This window comes from Daktulosphaira vitifoliae, unplaced genomic scaffold (assembly GCF_025091365.1).
Source record: "Daktulosphaira vitifoliae isolate Bord-2020 unplaced genomic scaffold, ASM2509136v1 Scaffold_3, whole genome shotgun sequence".
Taxonomy (NCBI): domain Eukaryota; kingdom Metazoa; phylum Arthropoda; class Insecta; order Hemiptera; family Phylloxeridae; genus Daktulosphaira; species Daktulosphaira vitifoliae.
The window spans coordinates 9,633,843-9,656,750 of NW_026099574.1; the positions used below are offsets into that span (position 1 = coordinate 9,633,843).

At 28.8% G+C, this 22,908-nt stretch overlaps 1 protein-coding gene across 5 annotated transcripts; it reads right to left on the reverse strand.

The window, feature by feature from the left end:
• Positions 1 to 1,454: 1,454 nt before the first annotated feature.
• LOC126903155 (probable serine/threonine-protein kinase DDB_G0283337) lies at positions 1,455 to 22,727 on the reverse strand. 5 transcript variants are annotated; one of them, XM_050681167.1, is made up of 9 exons: positions 22,500 to 22,727; positions 18,437 to 18,512; positions 15,926 to 16,124; positions 13,771 to 13,933; positions 13,444 to 13,693; positions 12,727 to 12,848; positions 12,520 to 12,651; positions 2,279 to 2,413; positions 1,455 to 2,015 (listed from the first exon to the last, which is right to left on the reverse strand). In XM_050681167.1, the coding sequence occupies exons 2-9, from the start codon at positions 18,477 to 18,479 to the stop codon at positions 1,785 to 1,787; spliced, it is 1,275 nt and encodes a 424-aa protein (XP_050537124.1). In that variant the 5' UTR covers positions 18,480 to 18,512; positions 22,500 to 22,727; the 3' UTR covers positions 1,455 to 1,784. The 5 variants fall into 5 exon arrangements, 4 of the variants coding, with proteins under 4 accessions (XP_050537124.1, XP_050537125.1, XP_050537121.1 ...); XM_050681168.1 differs by having other exon boundaries at positions 15,926 to 16,076; positions 22,500 to 22,723; XM_050681164.1 differs by lacking the exon at positions 22,500 to 22,727 and adding an exon at positions 21,234 to 21,667.
• Between the last annotated feature and the right edge of the window lie 181 nt (positions 22,728 to 22,908).

Sequence of the window (22,908 nt, forward strand, 5' to 3'; positions counted from 1 at the left end):
CAGTAACCAACGTTGTTATCAAAATAATTTTTTACATAGTCCTAGGAATAACAATCTGCTAAATTTTTCTACAAGTTTTTTTTAATATTAACACAATTATTAATTATTATGTATACATGGAGTGTATTTATGGGCGATATGGACAACTGGCTTCTTGGTAGTGATGGGCATAATCGAGATATCTCGATTATGAAAATAATCGAGATATTTCGATTATTGAAATCATATCAATTATATAATCGAAATATTCTGATTTTTTTAATAAATAATATTAGAATAATATTGATTATTCTATAATCGAGTGATTATTTCTAATGATTTCTCGTTTATTATAAAAACAATGATTTCTTGATCTTGAAATGTATATAATCGAATAAAAGGTATTTCGAATGATGTCCATGAAACGATGAAACGAGAGAATACTATTTTTAAGTTTTTATTTAGCATAAATTATAGTAGAATTATTATTAAATTGTTGACTTCGAGTCTTATTTTCAACTTGTTCAATCGCTACTCATGGCAACATCTTATCTGTCACATTTTTGGGAAGTATGTGACGATTAGAACAAAGTTTTGTCCTGAACTGGCTAAACTACTGAGTTCTGATTCTCTCACTAGTTGTGAATTTATGAAAAATCAATTAGGTGTTTTAATTATGATGGTCAAGCCGGCTATTGCTACCTTATCTTATGTTTTTATTTTTAAATTTGTTATCGGTTTTTTTAAAATATAGGTAATAATTATTAAATAAAAAAAATAACAACTTGTCTTTTATTTAAAGCACTTATTAATAATGCATTATTAATATATTATTGTTATTATTATTCCTAAATTATAGTTTAATATATTAATTATAAATAAACACCAACAAATAAAAAAAGCAAAATTAAATTAATAATTATTTACTATAGGTATATTTATTCATATTTCGTATAATTTTTCGATTCTCTCGATAAATAATAATAGTTGATTATTCTTATCATACGAGCAGACGATTTTAACTTCGAGTGATTTTTCGAGAGATTCACTCGATTATGAAAATGTCTCGATTACTAATCATTCGATTATCGAAATCATTTGATTATGCCCATCACTACTTCTTGGACTAGCACTGTATTATTTTTTAAGGTCGATATCTAAGACGTCCTACTGATACCGAGTACTACTGGAACTCCGATAGTAACGTACTCAAGTACAATGTGTTGCCAACTGAGTTACGTAAGTCACCATTATTTTCCGATTCGTAATTAATTAATTCGTTAGTGAATTAAAAGTGAAGAAAAGGTGATTCAAAATTAAAATGACTCCTGTAGTAACACACTATTATACTTTATATTTAGATACATATGAAGTATAGGTTGTACCGAAGAAACAGTATGTAAACAAAACCGTGAATTCGCGTGTGCGTTCAGGAAAAGAGGAAAATAATTATTAAAACAATTTAGAACACGACGTAGAAATATCTTTAATGTTTTATTATGCAAAACACCAATAAGTCTTTTCTTGCCCTACGGTTGGCAAACTACTGCTAACTCTGCTAGACAAGTACAAACAAATAACAGTCCTTTTAACATTCTCAGATAAGAGTAAAACAACAATGATACACAAATAATAAAATTACCACTCTTCTTTCAGCATAATACTAAATATCATTTTTAATGTTAAATACTGATAACGAAGTGTCTTATTTAAAATAACATGACTACAATATATAAAATTAAATTTTTAAATAATAAAAACTTGATGAATACATTTTTTTAATTATCGATTATTGGGCGAATTTATTATGCATCATTTAGCTTTAAAGCATTGTAGTAATTGAAAGTAGATTCTGGTAAAACCCACTTAAAAGCTCGTAATTCTATTAGATGCAAAAGAGTTTTCTTAACGGGTATTGAACAATCTCGAGTTAACACTACATCTCGCATTGAAACGTAAAGCTGTTGAATCATATCTGGGATATCTCTTTCTAAATCAGATCCAATAGCATCTATAATACCAAACATACAGTCTACCTATAAAAAATAATAATATAATTTATGTGACGTATCATAATGTCATGCAGATACAAGATAACAATTTGTAATCACAAGAAAAATCTCATTAGCACTCTGGGGATCGAACCCGATATCCAGTGTGCCGTAACATACGTCTCTACCCACTAGGCTAACTACTTGTTATCCCATAGGATAGCAATATGTAAAATGTAAATTATGATAAATATACATATAATTTCTCAAATTTCATATTTTATATTTTTATAATTATATAAACTTACTTGATCATTAGAATTTTCTTCTATGTTCAAAATCAAACAATGCTCACAAATTTTAGCCAACAGCATTAGCAATGCTTGTTTGCGAGAATAATACTCATGTTCCATTCTGTTCAAAAGAACTTTGTTTTGCTTCATCTATAAATAGAATATTAATCAATACTAAGACACAGGAAAGGGCGAAATCAAAAAAATATATAAGAAAGCTTCTTTAAATATATCACAGTTATGGTTAAATGGACTTTTTTAAATATTATAGTAGGTTAATTTAAATTGGTTTAACATTTGTTGGCCATGATCTCCAGATTCCAAATGTAAGGACTTTAGAATTTTTTTTTAAAGCAAAACAAAAAATGAAATTTTAATGATACCTGAGTTACTGGAACTTAATTTTATTTTAATCCCGGGTTTTAAAAATATTTTAATTTGAGCTTGCTTACCTAGAACGTAAAACTTCTATAGAAATTGTATGTCTTTTCGAAATTATTTGATAAAAGTTTGTGACCACAATTAAAAACAGCACATGCAAATGCATTTAAAATGATAAAAATTATGATTGATTAAAAATTTTTACTTAATAAGAGTATGATCGGTCGCCCAGGTTGTTTATTAGGAGTTGATGTGATATGAAAGAAAAAGAAATAAATATAGTTTAAAAAAACTAAAAAAACACGCTTTTAAAGTACATCGAACTAAAAAGTTAAAAATAATTTTTAAAATAATTATGAACAAAAAATACTATTATTGTGATAAAATCGTCGGGCGCTCAATATACGAAAATATGGCACAAAGCACCCACGCTTTTATCACAATAATAGTATTTTTTGTTCATAATTATTTTTAACTTTTTAGTTCGATGTACTTTAATAGCGTGTTTTTTTATTTTTTTTAAACTATATTTATTTTTCACTTTTTAGTTCGATGTACTTAAATAGCGTGTTTTTTTAGTTTTTTTAAACTATATTTATTTTTCACTTTTTAGTTTCATGTTATTGTAGTAGTTACTATCAATATCATGGTTGTAACGGGTAACGGGAAATCAGGGTTCGATTCCGGGGAGGGAGTCTGAGAAACGGCTACCACATCCAAGGAAAGCAGCAGACGCGTAAATTACTCACTCCCGGAACGTGGAGGTAGTGACGAAAAATGACGATACGGAAATCATCTCTCGTAATCGGAATAAATACTTTATACCTCTTAATTAGAATAAAGCGTGTTAATATATAAATTTTAATAGTAATTAGAATATATATATATACAAGTAAAGCGACTTAAGTACGTAAACGTATCATGCATTAGGTACAGTCGTGTTTTGTGAGCGGGCAGGTCGGACTAACGTTATACCTGAGGTATAAACGGCGGTAGAAATATATACGTAAGCCGTATGCACGCGGATGATAATGGTCAGTCAAAATAAAAATTTGTTTATATATATATAATATTGATGACAAGCACGCGTGTACAGGTACGATAACCAAAAATAAATTTATACAGGAATAGTATTGCCGGCGTGTAATGAGCGATGCGTAGGGTGGGGTGAATGCGTTATGACAATCTAGTCTAGACGACGGAATATACGATAACGCGTGGCGTTTTGAGAGTTACATACATACATACATACATACATACATACAGGTGAAACTAATATAAGCGTGTTAAAAACACTAGAATTAATAATGAGGTGAAAAAACTACAAAAATATGAAACTGAAATATCGACTATTGAACAAGGTAGTTAAATTATTAATACTAAAAAATATTCAAATATTTAGTTTTTGTATTTAATAATTATAATACAAATTTTTTTTTATATTATCCCCGTAATTAGTACTTCAGAGGAAGAGGAGGAGGAATAAAAGAAGGCCATAAAGAGTAGAATAAATGTAGAATATGTAGGAAAAAAAAGACACAATAATAGTACTTTCGTTAATAAATTATAATGTATTGATACAACAATTAACTATGCGAATAAAATAATATATCACTAACGCTCCGGCACGGCGGAGGGTCAACTACACACCAGTGGCGCAACTACGGGGGTACTGAAGCACCCCCAACTTTACTTTAAGCAACCCGAAGTTCCACGTCTTTGTAATTTCAAATATGTATAGTTTTAACAATGTATTTTTAACACGCTTATATTAGTTTCACCTGTATGTATGTATGTATGTATGTAACTCTCCAAACGCCACGCGTTATCGCATATTCCGTCGTCTAGACTAGACTGTTATACGCATTCACCCCTCCCCACGCCTCGCTCACATCACGACGGCACACTATTCCTATAAAAATTTATTTTTAGTTATCGTACCCGTACACGCGTGCTTGTCATCAATATTATATATATATAAACAAATTTTTATTTTGACTGACCAATACCGCCCGCGTCTAATGCGCCTTACGTATATATATTTATATATTCCTACCACCGTTTATACCTCAGGTATAACGTTAGTCCGACCCGCCCGCCCACAAAATACGGTTATACCTAGTGCATGATACGTTTACGTACTTAAGTCGCTTTACTTGTATATATATATATATATTCTAATTACTATTAAAATTTATTTATTAACACGCTTTATTTTAATTAAGAGATATAAAGTATTCATTCCGATTACGAGGGATGATTTCCGTATCGTCATTTTTCGTCACTACCTCCACGTTCCGGGAGTGAGTAATTTACGCGCCTGCTGCTTTCCTTGGATGTGGTAGCCGTTTCTCAGACTCCCTCCCCGGAATCGAACCCTGATTTCCCGTTACCCGTAACAACCATGATATTGATAGTAACTACTATCATAACATGAAACTAAAAAGTAAAAAATAAATATAGTTTAAAAAACTAAAAAAACACGCTTTTAAAGTACATCGAACTAAAAAGTTAAAAATAATTTTTAAAATAATTATGAACAAAAAATACTAGTATTATTGTGATAAAAGCGTGGGTGCTTTGTGCCATATTTTTCGTATATTGAGCGCCCGACGCTTTTATCACAATAATACTAGTATTTTTTGTTCATAATTATTTTAAACTTATTTTAAAAATTATTTTTAACTTTTTAGTTCGACGTGCTTTAAAAGCGTGTTTTTTTAGTTTTTAAACTATATTTATTTTTTTATTTTTTAAGATTTTATTATCATACTGTATATATTATATATTTTTTCTTATCTTGTATACTGATTAATAAAATGTACATGATCAAGGTTGTATATATTCTAAATGGTATATTATATTATATTATCAACATTATAGCGATTTATAAAAAAATGTTTAAAGTATCAAAACGAAAAAGAAGCGAACCAAATAATTTGAAAAATTTCCATTTGGAAAAAAAAATGTAATACAATTAAATACTATTGTAAATAAATTTAATGTGTTATATTAATTTTTCCAAAAATGATATTGCGAATATAATAATAGTATTATATTTTAAATATTGAGATTATGTAAAGTTGAAGGCGTGGAGGCGGAGTCCCCCACGATTTTGTAAGTGATTTATAATTGTAACACCTCCAAGATTTAAACTCTAGTTGCGTCATTGCCATACACTAACTCAATTATCGGAAGGCCTTATCGCTATCTTTACAATTATACGGAATACTATAGCTCGACCAATCTGACGATTAGTCGGCCTCGAACAATAATAACTTACACTGTCGCATAGTAATTCAAAAAGATAAAATAATCAATTTGGACATACAACTATTACATAAATACATATAATAATAAATAAATATACAATCAATTACCTAATAAAATTAACAGTTAAATAACATTAATAAAAATAATGATAAAATACAATAATAATATTTATATAATAATAATGATCAAATAATCAAAATAATAAACAAACTAAAATAAAATAAAATTAATGTTATTGAGTTAAAATTTAAAATCAATATTAATGGGATCGAATCCAATATTCAATATCCCTAGCGGCAATAACGGTATTTAAAGGAATTTGAGTGACCTGAAACCCCTAAATGTCAACTACGACATATCTATCATTAGAAAGTACCTTATGGATTTTATAGGGTCCTTTAAATTTGGGAATAAGTTTCTTACACACTTAGGAGTTGTATCAATGTTCCTTATCATCAACAAATCACCTACGTTATACTTAATTGCTTTTTGTTTGTTGTCATCATAGTATATATTTAGTATAGTTGTCCATCCTGAATGTTTTGCTATGCCTGATTTCTAATTATGTCAAAATCACATTCTCCATTACTCTCGGATAATGTTTTTAAATACAATCGTACATAGTCGTTAATCTCCCCGGTCTGCTCCATGCCAAACATTATCTTACTAGGTGTATTTTTAATAGATCGATTGATAGTATTATTAACGGCAAATTGAATTTTATTTAAATGTTCGTTCCAATTGTTACTGTGTTCATATACCATTTTAGATACATTACCGTTAGACTTCTGTTGTATCGTTCGACTTGTCCATTGGACGAGGGTGATTGTATCGCTGTCATTACGTGATTAATATCGCGTTGTATACAAAACTCTTTAAAAACATCAGATCTAAACAGGATCCCCTATCTTAAATAATTCTTATAGGCTTACTATAATATGAAAAGTATTGGTCCAACTTCGAACATGTTTCTTTTGACGTAACTGTTCGTACGGGGTATAAAGTTGAAAATTTACTAAAGGCATCAACAATAGCAAAAACATACTTAAATCGTCCTTTTGTCTGACACAATGGGCCGTAATGGTCAACGTGAATGGTGTGAAATAGCTTATCACCTTTATTAATATTATTTAATAATCTCTCACCTTTTCCCTCTTTCGGTGAGAATAAGATGCATTTTAAACAATTGCTAATATATGACTTGACATACTCAGTCATTTTCGGAAACCAATACACTTGTTTTATAAGCTCAACAGTTCGACTGGCACCTACGTGACACATGTCATGTAACACGATCGCGCATTTCAGCGGGAATATAGAACAGAAGTCGCTCACCACTCTTACGATAAAGTAGTCCATTACGTAATTCATATAAAGAGTGTTCGGATTTCTCAAGGCATGCAATTAAGTTATTAATTTCAGGATCAGTCTGCTGCTCGATATACAGTGCTTGATTGAAGGTACAGCAATCTAAAACTAATAATTGCTGACATCGACTTAACGTGTTGACATGCGGCATACACGTACTCGATCGATGTACAACTTCATAAGAATAATTTTGTAAAAACATGGCCCGCCAGGCGATTCGTGGTTTATGTCGCGTTTTTGTAAAGTCAATTAAACGCTATTGCAATCGGTGATAATTTTAAATTTAATACCGTGCAGATAAACATGAAACCGCTTAATTAAATTAATAATGGCCAACATTTCTAGCTCATAGCTATGATATTTGAATCCTGTCTCAGTTGTTCGGTGGCCATGATAAAAAACCATATGGAATTTATCGTCAGGTTGCTGTTGAAGTAATATAGAACCGTAACATTGGCTACTTGCGTCACAATGGAGTTCAGTTTAGGCATGTGGATTAAATACAGATAGCAACGGCTGATCACTTAATTTAGATTTAATTAATTCGAACGAAGTCATTTGTTCTTCGCCAAAATAGTAGTCTGCATCCTTTTTCAATAAATTATATAATGATTTAGCTATTAGCGCAAAATTAGGAATAAAACGGCGAAAATATGATGCCAAGCTAATGAAACTGTGAATTTCTTTTTTACTTTTCGGAACAGGGTAATTATTGATTGCGCTTACATTTTTTGGATATGGTCGGATACTAGATTGACTCACACAGTAGCCCAAATAAATTATATCATGCATTAAAAATTTACTCTTGTCTAACCTGATCTGTAGTTTATTCTTACGCATGCTCGCTAAAACTCTAGTAAGAATATCTAAATGCTCCTCGATTGTATCGGTAGCAATAAACAATAAGTTCTTGTTTACGGATAAATTCTTGAAAAACATCATTTATAAATCGACCAAAGCGGACGGATCCATTGGCTAACCCAAAGGGCATTTGGAGATATTCAAATTGTTCTAGCGGAGTAGTAAAAGATGTATACTTAATCGAATCGTCGGCTACTTTGATATGGTAAAATCCATCTTTTAAATCAATACAACTGTAATACTGTTTAACTCGAAGTAAATCGAGATTATCATCGATTAATGGTAAAGGGTATCTATATTTAACCATGTGTTTGTTTATCTCGCTATAATCTATGCAAAGTCGGAGCTCACCGTTTTTCTTTTTTATTAAAATAATTGGGCTTCCATATTCTGACTGTATAGGTCTAATTAAATTTCGACTTAATAAATCATCAATTATTAATTGTAATTTTTGCTTTAAAAATAAAAGTCACCTTGGACGGAAGTAAATCGGAACCTCGGTTTTTAATTTAATGTGTAACAGTGGCGGATTATCTAATTCAGTAGTTAGGTCGGTCGCGTTATCGACCGATAAATAACTGCTGGTATATACATCAATAATAATTTTTTGTCGGATATTTAATGGCAAGGCAGGCTCGATGGTGATATCAATTTCATTACCATAATTCTCGTCGTTACGATAATCTAACGATAATATATCGTCGAAACGGACGTTATCGGTTGATTTAAATGTAATAGTAAATTACACATCAACAATACACACATTTACACGGTTATGGGCCAGAAAATTGCGCCTGAGTAAACAATCATTATTTATGGTCTGATTGGGCACAACACGAAAATTTAAGCTTATGGGAACATCCAAATCATCATGGTTTACATCACCATTGAACTCATCAACAACACATAATTGAGACCTGTTTATACCTACTAAACTAGACTTAGGAGGGGTAATACCAGAAACATAAGAAACAACACTGAATTTTAAAAGGCTGACTGGACTACCAGTAACAATAAAAGCCATAACATTAGAAAGATTGCCGTTGGGATACTTAATACTAACATTTAACATAAAAAGGGGTACAAAACAACTAGAAATATTATCTAAAATTGAAAAATTCTCACCCCGGAAATTATTGGACTGTGGACGACGTTCATTTCGACGAGCTGGCACAGGAACTTGAATAATGACCGATGGATCCACAATTAAAACATCGAATATTGGCATTTCGATCACTAAAACGGCTGGCTGTCCTGGGCGTCGATTGACCAGATTGAAGCGGTGGGTTGGGCGACCTAAACTCAATGACAGGGGGTTCTCGATTAAATAACACTCTAGGTCTTTGTGGACTGGTACCCTGAGCATACCGATTTTTTAACGATCATTCGGTTCGGAAACGGTTTTGACAAGCATTATTAATTTTTTCGTAATTTCGGATGTCAGTTAACAATTCATCTTCACTGTTGTGGTTACGAGCCAACAAGTAGTAACATAGATCCCGAGAATATAGTCCCTCCACTACCTGTCGCTAGCTCTCATAGAATGTAAGATCAATATCGCAGCAAAGCTTCATTTTATGATGGAAGTATTCAAAAATACAGTCATTTTTTAGCTGTAACCAATTAGACATACAGTGAACTCTATCAACGGTGTCGAGTTTACAGCCAATAAACGTATTTCTGAATTGTTCCATGAAACTATTCCAGTCAGGGAATTGGCGTAATGAGAACCAGTATTTGGACGGTTCGATTAATTTCAGTCGTACAAGTTTTAATTTAAAATGATCTGGCCAGTAATGCAATTTGGCCACACTCTCGACTAATTGGAGCTAAAGCTCAGCCTCTCAAGTTGGTTCACGGCCGGTAAAATTACTAATGCTGTTATTAAAATCTGACATGATAAAATAACCTTGCGATGAGCGGTGCTGTTTGATTCTGATTATTATCATTAACCTTAGATAATAACTGATGCATAAGTAAATTATTCTGGTTAACCAGTGTAGCCACTAAGTCTCGAAGATCTGCAGTGTTATTTCCAGCATTATAATTTGAGTCGCCTTCCGGCTTTTGAATAAGTGGGGATGCACTTATTATATGACTATGATGTCATCTACGTCACGCACTGGTAAAACCGTTTTACTTCGTAAATGCATGGATCTTATAACTTTAGCTAAACAATTAACACTCGCACAAATTCAAGTTGCATAAATATTACAGTAACAATTTCAGTTAGCATAAATAATTACTTCGAAACATATAACTTCGCGAGTGAACGAACCAAATGTCAATGACTAACAATAGCGAATAACAAATAAACAATCGGCGAACGGCGAACAATTTGGTTGAATCCCACACCTGAATTTGTAGGAAAAAAAAGACACAATAATAGTACTTTCGTTAATAAATTATAATGTATTTATACGACAATTAACTATGTGGATAAAATAATATATCACTGACACTTCGACCCCGCACGGCGGAGGGTCAATCACACACTAACTAAATTATCGGTAGGCCTTATGGCTATCTTTACAATTATACGGAATACTACAAATATAAAAAAATTAAAGATGGACCAAGTTCACAGCCATTTTTGAAGAATGATTTAAAACATTCTCACCGTACCTACAAACATATCTGGACAGAGTGGAATGATAATACTGAATACCAGACAGCAAAAATGACAATCGATCTATTGCAAATAGTTAATGACACCGCTGAATGTTGAGTAAAATTTGTTGAGGATTTCAATAACCTAACAATTACATTTATTTATGCATTTAAGCATCGAAGCAAAACTAAGAAGTTATTTTTTTTACTATGATATATATATTTTTATGCATGTCCATAAAAATTCTCAACTTCTACAGAACTGATTTTGTTAGTTTATGCGTTAAAAGAGTCCAATTTAAATTTAGTCATACTTATCGTAAATTGAATTGAATAAACCTCTTCACATACATTAAAAAATATACATCAAAATTACGATACCGTAAAAATGGCATTTTTAAATAAAATGTTTTGCATTTTATAAATACTACATTTTTTTTTTAGCTTCGATGCGAAGCTGAGAAGGTATTTTACACTAACTCTAATGCAATTTTAGTAGGGTGCATGAAAGATAATAATCCTTCTATTAGTATGCTTTTTGTGGAAATCTGTTGAAAAACCTAAGTACAGGATGGATTTAAAAATGACTACTTATACACATATATAAAAAAAAAATTTCAACTTAATTTTTGAAAATTTACCATGCATACACAACATTTTTTGAACCTACATAAAATTGACATCCTTCAATTGTTTACTATGAGAAATCGGTTGTCAAAGTAAAAAAATATAGCTATTTAAATAAAAATAACTAAATATAAATATTTTTTTTACAAAAATTTAAATTGTGAAGTTATAAATATACTAATTTATTGTGAAATTTAACAAATTCGCAATAAAACGTTTTTTATGATAGTGATGATAATTACTATCAAATAGCTCACCAAAAATGATTTATTATTACCTTCTATAACATGGTTTAGATCAGTTTTATAAACCACATTAGGTCTGTATTACATTTTTTTGGACGCATACCAAAAGAGCATATTTTATTTTTTTTAAAGAGCACTCAATTTAACGTAAAAAGAGCACTATTATAATTTTTCCACAGACCAGAAGAACATTTTTTTGTCCTTTTGATAAACGGTATGGAAAACACTAATTGTAAATCTAAGTGAGCCAAACTGAAAAAATAATTTAAGTTAAGATATTAGGTTGACTTTACTATATTTTTAGTGGTATAACCATCTACTTGAAAATGTACTACATCATTTTTATAATAAATACAATGATTATTTAATCCACTAATAAGCACAAGTCTTGAAATGTAGACATAATGTCTTTATCTTTTATACATGTATTTGTTCAAGTTGTCTTTAGATAAAAAAAATTCTCAAAATACTATATCATTTTCTGTACGTATATAATATATGGATTTAAAAAAAATCCAAAGGGTGTAATACATGTAGTGTGCAACTCATTAACATTTTTCACTAAACAAAGACAATATAATACATTTTGTACATAAATTGAAACTTAATGATAAAATGCCTTATGGTCTGACAAAGACAAATGGTTTACTTTCATTTTATTGCAGGTAAAATTTTCTCTTTTAGCTCATATTTAAATATAGTTATCAAAACGACCTGTAAATTTTAACACATTTGTGTTAAAAATCACAACCATATGAAAACATGCTTTTACAGATAAAAAATAAAAATAAAAATATGCTCTTTTTGATTGTACCAATTTTTTTTATTGAATAACTATTTTAATGAAATATTAAGAATGATACATTTATAAAAATTATGTGAGAGACTTACACCTTTGTAAATTAGAAGCACAAATGTTGCATATGAATATAGTCTTGGAGGTGATAAGAGCTTTTCTCGTTTAACGAACCACAGCTGAACTGTGTTTATAATCATATTTATGAATGTATCTCTGGTGTCTCTCTAAATATTTTATTTATTTATGTTATTACATAGTAATAGTTATTATGTGACTTTAATAAACTTGTAGTTTATTACCTCAATAATATACAGAGAAAGATTAATTGACAGCTGTAAATCTTCGAGTTTACAACTTACTGCATGCTCAATTATTTTTAAAGCTAGTAGCATTAAGTCTTTGCCTGGAGAATTTTTGGTGTCTATAATAAATTACAAATTTTTAACAAACAAATCTTAGATTTATATATACAGACCGGGATTAAGGAAGGGAAAGGCCACGAACTTAATAGACCCTCTTGATTTTTATTAGCTTAGTTATGATTAGTAACAGGTTTTCTGGTCTTTTTTTTTTTTTTTTTGTTCCTTACTATTTTTGTGAAAGCGATATTATATTTTCGATAGGTAGGCCCATATAGGTCTTAATCCGGCCATGTATACGAGGTGTGTTCAAAAAGTAAGGTGACTTTTCAAATTTCGCGGGCTTCAAACATTGATGAATAAATAAATAGTTTTTCATAAAAATATCAAGTCACCTTACTTTTTGAACACACCTCGTATTATTAATAATCGTTAACAATAAGTCCAAACTTAAATTATAACTCAAATAAAAATCTAATAAATTCACTATTATTATTTTGATCATCTTAAATACTCTGTGATTAACAAGGACAAAACTAAAAAGGAGCAAGGAAAAACTTGTTCCTTTAACAATGTTATCTCATTCAGCCAAAATAAATGTTTTTGATATTTGAAATAAAATTTAAAATATCTTAATAGTTTATAACTAAAAAATACCATTAACAATAGTTTTTGCCATATTATTTATATCTTCAGGAAAATGAATGAGTTCTTTAATATTGAAACTGATAATCGGAGATTTAATATTTTGGATTTTATTTTTGTTAAAATCATTAGTGTCTGGACCGTTATAACTTTTAGATCTTCGCAAGCTGTAATCATTTTTTGCGTGCACCGATGAATACTTGCTGAAATCATCATTTTTTGTTTTTCGTTTAAAAGGTTCATTAAAATGAACTTTCTGTACCTAAATATAAATCAAATAATTAAGGTAACAAACAAATGTCATATTGTTATTTAAAATTACATAAAATATATTAGTACCATATAATTTTTCGTAAATTGATCATTTTTAGTTGGCTGTACATAAGATTTTTGTCCTTTACACTCGTAATTTTTTTTTTGGTTATTTGTCTTGTAATCATTGTTTACAAAAAATGTTCTAGATCTGGACAATACACTTTTTCCAATATTTTTGTTTGTATTTCTAAAAAAAGAAGTAATTATATCATAAAGCGTTTAATATAAAAAAAGAAAAAAAAGATAACTTATCAGATATTTTTTATTAGTATTTGTCAATTAAGTAGTGATGTAGAATGTGAATATTTTAAAAACAACATTTAATCTTAAATAAAAAATCTGGTAATATTTGTACTGAAATTTTTTAGAAGCATTAGTTATTTCATTTTTCATTTTTATGACTTCATAACGTTTTAAATTTCTATGGCTTTTTAAAGTATTATTTTTTGCACTTTTATAGCTTCCTCAAAGTTAATGTGCGTTTCTATGGCTTAATATATTTGTTTTTTTTTTTGCATTTCTATGGCTTCTTAATATATTTGTTTTTTTTTTTGCATTTCTATGGCTTCTTAATATATTTGTTTTTTTGCATTTCTATGGCTTAATGCATTTATTTTTTTGCATTTCTATGGCTTAATGTATTTGTTTTTTTACATTTCTATGGCTTCTTAATGTATTTGTTTTTACAATTTTATGGCTACTTAAATATTTGTTTGCACTTCATAAAAATGTGTGTATTATTTCATAAAGTTTATACATTTTTATGACATCTTATAGTTTTGGCTTCGATGCTAAGCTAAAACTAAGCTGATTTGTCCTTACATCATTTGTCCTCTCATTTGATATATTTTTTTTATAAATTTGACCCTTTACCTTAAAATGCTATAACTTTTTGAAAAATGTATGGATCAATACAATTTTTTTATGAGAAATAATATTTATATCCCTTTTTTATTTGACTTACTTTTTTTTTTTAAATCTGACCATTTCCCTTAATACAGGGGGGGGTTCAAATTTAAAAAATGCATATAGAGAGTAGAACTTTTTCAACTTAACTTTTGTAAGTGTTTCGGAAATACTGACAATATCTTAAATTAAAGCTAATGTAATATACTTTATTATGAAAAAAAAATTTTCATGGTAAAAACAGACATCAAACTTAATAAAAAAATACGATTTTTGTAAAAAAATTCTTTTTTATATTCTTAACTTTATAATGCTATAACTTTTTGAAAAATGTATGGACCATTATATTTTTTTTGAGATAATTACTAATTATATTTATATATTTATTTATTTATTTATTCATATATTACACTTCTAAATCATAAAACTTGTAATCAGAATATAAATAATGAAATAGGAGATCCTGTAGCTTTTGGAATAATCCATTATTTTTATAAATTAAACACTATTTACAGATTTGCATCGAAGTGTTTTTTATGATAGTGATTTTAATCACTGTCAGTTATCATCTATGCTAGATCCAACTATGCCACGACCCCACTGTGTCGCCACCCAACTGTGCTAGGTTTTTTAATTTCAGTCTCGACATCAATAATCTCCAAATACTAATTAAAAAAATCACTTAAAACTTAAAACATACTACAAAGTAAAAAAAAAATTATACTAGCAACTTTTCAATTTAATGTTAAAAAATTTAAAGTTTTCAGAATACGGAATAGAGATCTTAAAATATCAGTTAGTAGACTACAAAATAAATTAATAAAAAAAACATTTTCAAAAAATTACTATCATGCATTTGATATTTTCGGTAACTAAAACGAGTTCACGAGAATATTTAAAAACTAAAACTAGATTATTTCAACATTGTATAAATACAAAGTGTTTAATAAGTTTGCAACTACCAATATTTATACCATTAAATTCTATGGTATACAGAATATATTTTGGTAGCCTGAATATATTTGTATTTGTTAAAATATAATGAGCATCTAGACTTTGTTAAATATCTAATTATTAAGGAAAAAATTGTTTTTATTCTTACTAATTAAAAACATTTGTTATAAACTGAACAAAATCGTATAGTATACTGCAGACCACGAGCGAACGCAATTCGGAGGTCAACTGGTAAGATTTAATGCTTCTATCTTACCCAAAGGAATACTCAGTTATGTTCTCATGTGGTATAACATAGATTATTAGTAAAATTACTCACTCGTGTTTGGAGTTATTTATAATTGATTGTGGTGCTGTTCTAGAGCGTTCTAAAGTAAATTCCTTGGCGTGTACGTTAAGCTTACATCCATCAGGATTATCAGATATATTTTCAAAATGTTTGGCGCCTCTTATTCTCATTAGTCCATTGGCTACACATATATTATCATTGTTATTATTTATGTCAACTTTCCGCAAACCTATATCATGCAATTAAGGTATAAAAGGATCACAAGAAAGGATATCATAATGATTAATGAGATAGTCAAGAAAAACAGTAATTAATAGTTTGCAGCAAAAATTTGATTTCTAAGAAAGTTATCTTCTATATTTATATATAAATTAATATATGTTCGTTTATCCAGTATTTGTTCATTTTTAAGATGTATTGGCAACATTTTGTGCAGGGGTGTGCCTAGGGGGTGGTTTTGGGGGTTTAAACCACCTCCAAATTGACTTTGTAAATTTCTAACCTTATTTTTTTCATGAAGTAAAAACTATATATAATAGTACATTACAATCACGGTGAAATAAAATTTTGTTTTTATAAGATTAAGTCTTCAAATGTGTTTTTAATATTTGACAGTAGTATTAAAATATTATGGGTTTTTATGAATACACTTGAGATAGTTTATTTTATACCTACTTATTTTAATGATATAATTGTAAATTTAATACTAACATCAAAAAATTAAAACCACCCCCAAAACAAAATTCTAGGTATGACCCTGATTTTGTGATATTGTTATGCCCAAATTTTATTTCTTAATTTATTAGTTATCTATTGTCATTAGTAGAATATTCATAAACATATGTTAGAATTTAGGAAATATGCTAACGGTCATAAAACAGAGGCATATATTATATTGATCATCTTTTCTCTATTTCTTTATACCAATTCTATCTTTACACTCTCATTCTCTATTCTAAGTCTGTATTTGGTATACTTGCAATGTACTATTGTCTTTATTTTGTTAATTATTATATAATTTTTATAAGTACGCGATGACACGTGGTTTTTTAGATATTTATTTTATTATTATTGAATGGTGTAGAGAACTCTTTTAGATTGTATAAATATCATATTATAATGTTGTTAAAATCACTTGTCTAGGGCCTCTAAACCTATGTCCGGGCGCTCGTCGCATGTAATTGATGTTATTTTATACTTAGTTTTAATTTGAGTAATTATTTAAGTACTAACTAATAATCATTTAATATTTTTAAATAATTATCATTACATATATAACGTAATCAGACTGACTCTCTATCATTGTCACGTATTTTCTAAAGTGACTGTAAAACTATTCAAATACTGTAGGTCTACTTAACTGAGATTCGAACTTAAGCGAGGCCATTCCCACTTAACTATCCGACTGCCTGACTTAATTCCCATTTTCCGAGTCTCTTAAGTGACTGATAACACATTTTTTTGAAATTTTAGAAAATAAAAAGATTTTTAAAGAAAATTTAAGAACCGGGATAGCCTCAGATTTATAAATCACTGAAATATGGGTTGGACTAGGCTGTAAACTTTAAACTACTCTTAGAACAGAGTCTCGCATCAAAATTTTAACTCATGAAAAAAAATTTTATTAAATAGTGTACAATGGTCGAATAACGTTCGCCTAAGGGAATTTACAACTAAAAGTATTTCAATAGGAATAAATATTGATTTATATCTAAAAATAAAGATAAATTAGTCCATTACCAACATATTTATTATATTATGTTTTATTATAATAGCTTAATAAACAGAAGTTAAAGTGTGGGTGGACGAAGAGAAACGGAGTCTCCCTTCTTTTTTGTAGTACAATCTAGCGTCCTCCTTAAGTCGAATCCCAAAATGTCGAGGAGACTCATTAATTTTGAGCTCTGAAGAGTAGAAAGCGAACTAGGTAGGTACTAATCTATTCTTTTATTGAGATAATTTTTTTTACTAAGTAAGTGTATTTGCTTATTATGATCACTATCATTTGTAGCCTTCTAGGAAAGACAATTCGGTGTAGCTCGAGAACACTCCTCTTTTTTTAGGAACTATAATCTCCCTTGTAGTTTTTCCCAATTTAACCATTGATTATAAAAACATTATTAAAATATTATTGAAAAAAAGTTATTCAAAATCAATCCACATTTATAATATTAATAACTAAGTGAAATCCGGAAAAATTCATTTGATAAATTTTGAAGATGGTAGTCTTCAAAAGGGTTATAAAATATACGGCCATATTTTATGAAATTAATTTATAGGCCTGATATAATTGTAAGCTGTAATATCTATTGCGCAGCAATGTTCTTTCTGTAGTGCTATAATTAGTAAGCTGCGGGTTTGTGTGCAGATAGTAAGCTTATTACTTCACGATCATTTAAAAAATATCGGGTTCCTCTTCCAATGTATGTAGGCTCAGAGATCTTGTGTTTTACACATCCGGGGTTGTTGGTACTTCGGTATCATTATATAATACCGAAATGATCCATATACTTTATGTACAGTATTGGTTAGTGTTCTTACTTGGTGGCCGATATATTTCAATTGAAGGCTTTTTTACTCCCATATTTTGATTACTATTTTTGTTAAAGTGATCATCCTGAAAATTAAAAATAAATTATAAATAAATAGATTAAATGGAAATGTAATATACCGCATGAAGAGTATAGATATTATTAAATAGTACTAGAAAAGTCCTAATACAACTTTACCCAGAATCATGTTTGAAATTTAATTACCTAGAAAGAACATCATTTTTATGACTAAAAATTTCAGTTTACTGGATTCAAATATCTTATTTTCAAAAAAAAAAATGTTTATACAATTAAGATAAGCCTTAAAGTTTATGATTGGTTGGCTATCTTGAGATCCTATCTAAATACGCACCTTTAAACATTAAAAAACAAGCTTTTTATATGTCTCGATTTTACAAGACGAAATATTGGCTTCGATGCGAAGCTGAGAAGATATTAATTTTACTATGATGTGTTTAACCCTTTACTAGCCCACAGGGGAGGATTTAAAATGACAACTTTTTCACAAAAAATTAACTTTTTCAACTTAACATTTGAAAGTGTTCCGGAAATACTGACAATTTTATATATATCTTAAATTAAAGCTTATGTAATGTTCTTTATTATGGAAAAAAAAAATTCGGACTTTATTTGGTCTTCACGGTGAAAATAGCTACCGAATGCTATTATTGTGTGAAAATTCTCGATTTTATTTTTTACATTTTTAACTTTATAATGCTATAACTTATTGAAAAGTGTATGAATCAACACAATTTTTTTATAAGAAATAATATTTTTTAATAATCCCTTTTTCATTCGATATACTTTATCTTAATCAAGATATTAATAAGGAACTAGCAGATCATGTAGCTTTTGGAATAATCCACCAATTTTTTAAAATTAAACACTATCTAAAGATTTGCATCGAAGCGTTTTTTTTTTATAGTGATTTTAATCACTGTCAGATATCATTATACTTGATCTAACTATGCCACGTCACCATTATGCCGCGACCCCTCTGTACTGGCTTTTTTATTTATTATTGTTAAAATTATAATTTTAGAATATTCTAAATAGAAAGATTTCACCATTAGAAAAATTGTATGACAATCTCAGAGACGTATTTAAGATTTAGCCTTCCTAGGATAATATATTTAAATATATGTACTTCAAAAAATTAGAGTTTAATATATTTTAGTTAATATAAGGATTTTTTGTATCAAAAAAAAAAAAAAACAAATAAATAAATGGTTAGTCAGTGGTATACTGGAAAGTAAGCGGCCCAGGGGTACAAAAATTTACATCATTTCAAGAAAAAGAAGTGATTAACCAAAAAATTAAGGTTAAAAATAAATTGTACAAATCCTGAGAACAGATAATACTATAATGTGAACCGAAGAACTGAGAGCCAGTATTTTTAAAGAAGTTTCGATAACTTTTTTTGGTTATTTATCGAGGATAACATATTGTACAAGGTCCATGCCTAGAGCTGGCTCTAAAAACAAGGTAGGTGTTAGGGACACTAATGCAATACTCCAAAAATATGTTTCTTGAAATTTGTTGCTTCGGTCATTACCTCTTTGTCGCCATTTTTAAATACATCACTGGACATACAGTTATGTTTTTAAATTACAATAAACGAAACTCGCAATTTCGAACTTTATCGTTGTTTTAGATACATTGATCAAATCCTTTGTTACGCAAATATTTATCGATGAAAATAAAAATATAGATATTGCTTTAAAATATTTTACCAGAATAAAGATTAATTTATCTCATTGTATAATTCTAAGCTTCTATGTATTTGATACCATCAAAGGAAATGTAGAAACCAAAAGACCCTACCAATATATAAAGAATACTTAATTTAAAACCCTCAGATATATTTTCTTGTTGTGCTAATGAAATGGTTTTACAATTGACAAAACAATAAAATGACAAAATTTGGAGATATTTCACTGATAAAATCTTAAAAAAATTTGAGTAACAATAGAAGTTATACATAAAATTAAAAAATATTTATCATAGAAGTAAAAAAAAGTGAATATGCATTTGTAAAATGTTGATTAAATAGTGTTCTTTGAAAATTGATAACATAATTGGCAATTTAACAACTATTCAGATTATATATGTAGTTTTTCAACCATTTATAATATTTTAAGACACATATAAGACAAATATGTGTAATACATTATTATAGTTACTATTCAACACAATGTAGACAGGGCTCTATTTGAAATTTTGGGCTGGAGTGGCTACATGCATTTTAGGATCCCCAATTTTTTCAGAATCTCCGTTTAATTAATATTTATGAGCAAATAAAAATGGTCAAATTTTTTTTCCATCAAAAGTCAACTTTTTTATTTCAAAGTTTTTGTTAAATTTATGATCATAATCTTAAGATAAAAATTAAGAATATAAAATATTATATAATACAAAACTACTAATATTAGAATAACAAATTTTTAAGATCGACCGTAGACTTATAAATATTTTCAACATATTTATAAGTTTCGCTCTTTAATATTGAGATTCGCCCCAAGAATTTTTTGGTGGTTATTGCCTCTTCGAACCATTCCCTAAATACGAATGTAACTTATTGTTAATCAAATTAATTAATGATTTTATGTAAAATGACTTATTTTATGTTATGTTTTAGAACTACTACGAATAAATTTACTTTTAATTACTTGGTTATAAAATTATTTGCTTTTTAATAAACGTTCTGACAAAGCGTACGAATAAAGTTCTGTACTAAGTCACCATTATTTCATACAGCTACATCCTATTTATCAATTATAAGGTACCTGAATATTTTGTTTTTCGATCGGACTTTTTTGATTTGAGACAAAAAAACTTCTTTGGCGGTTAAGTTCATTTTCCAATTGTTTTCTTGTCTTTCCATTTGTTGAATTACCACGTTTGAATTTACGGCTGTTGCTACAGTTTACATCCATTTTTTTTTTCAAACACTTCGTGGAGAGCCAACAAAAAAACCGTTTAATTCATTTCTTTCAGAAGTAAGCTGTTGTAAAAAACGGTTTCTATAATTGCAATTTTTTCAGCGGAGTTTTGATGATACTGATTCCTGGAAAGACAGTGGAGCCTCCCGGAAACACTGTGTAGCTACTTGCCGAAAAGCGAAGGCAGCAACTGATCTACTCATTGTAATTATAATAATAACAACGAGTAATATCAGAATATACATCGTTTTGTACAGTGTAGTAGTGTTATTATGAGGACGACTAGCGTCGTATGTGTACGCGAGAAGAGCTAAAAATAACATTACCACAACATACAACTATTCGTAGTGTGAATAGTTGAAGCAAATAAGCTTCAGTGATCCAATCAGTTATTTTCAAATATTGATCAAGAGCGATTAATTTTTTTGTGTATTAATCAATTCTATAAATATTATCACACTTTTGAAAAAGTTTTGCATTATATAATTTGCAGTTGTAGCTATTGAAAGTTGGAATAATTACATTAATTTGATATATACGCGTAATTTAAAGCCGTATTTATAATTTTATCACAAAAGGCCAGTGATTACTTGGCTGTGTTACTGACAATTTTTTATCTTTTTTTAGTCAATAACCAGAAAAGGACTATGGTTTGGAATTTTTTTACTGCATAATCTTTTTAAACGATTAAGTTTTCAGTTAAAAAGTTACATGATATATGATAAAAATATAATGCATTCTTCTTATACTTAAGAAAAATCCTTAAAGATAGGGAGGACAATTGTTGCACTCCACAAAGCAATCCATTTAATTAGATCCTAATAGTTTGATAAAATAATCAGGAGAATTTAACTCTACATAAAAAACACGCTATTCAGACAATGAAATTGTTTAACTAATTCTGATGGAGGTTTCAAAACAAATTCATACACAGAAAACACCCTAAATACCTACTCCTTCTTACCGTTAATGTCATAATTAGAATTTAATGAAGACATTTTTTTCTTTTAAGATCCCTCACTTACAAAATAAATTACTAAACAAAATTGCTATAAGGAGCAGACCTTTGTCAGAAAGTAGTGTAGTAGAGAAATTCACTCCTATACTAACCCTGATACTACAATTTTTTGTCAATGTGACAGTAGTGCCGCATCTCAAGGATCCGTTTGGAATATACTGCTTTTATCGAATACAATTTAAAATTATAAAAGGTACTCACAATGCTGTCACGATAAAATAGTGTTAAATACCAATAAGTACTATATTAAACATTTTACATTAAGGACATTAGGTACACAACTGTACCTAATGAAAATCTGTATTTTGAAAAAAGGTTAAATAAAAAATATTCCCATGAGAATTGAAAAATATAACTTATCACTATAAATAATGGAGCAGTAGAAAGTAGTGAAATATGAATATGCAGCAAATATATTGGTAAGGTGGATATGAATTTCGTTATATTGGTAAGCGAAAATTGTTATCAGTTGTTATCAAGTTCTAAGATAATCAAAAAATT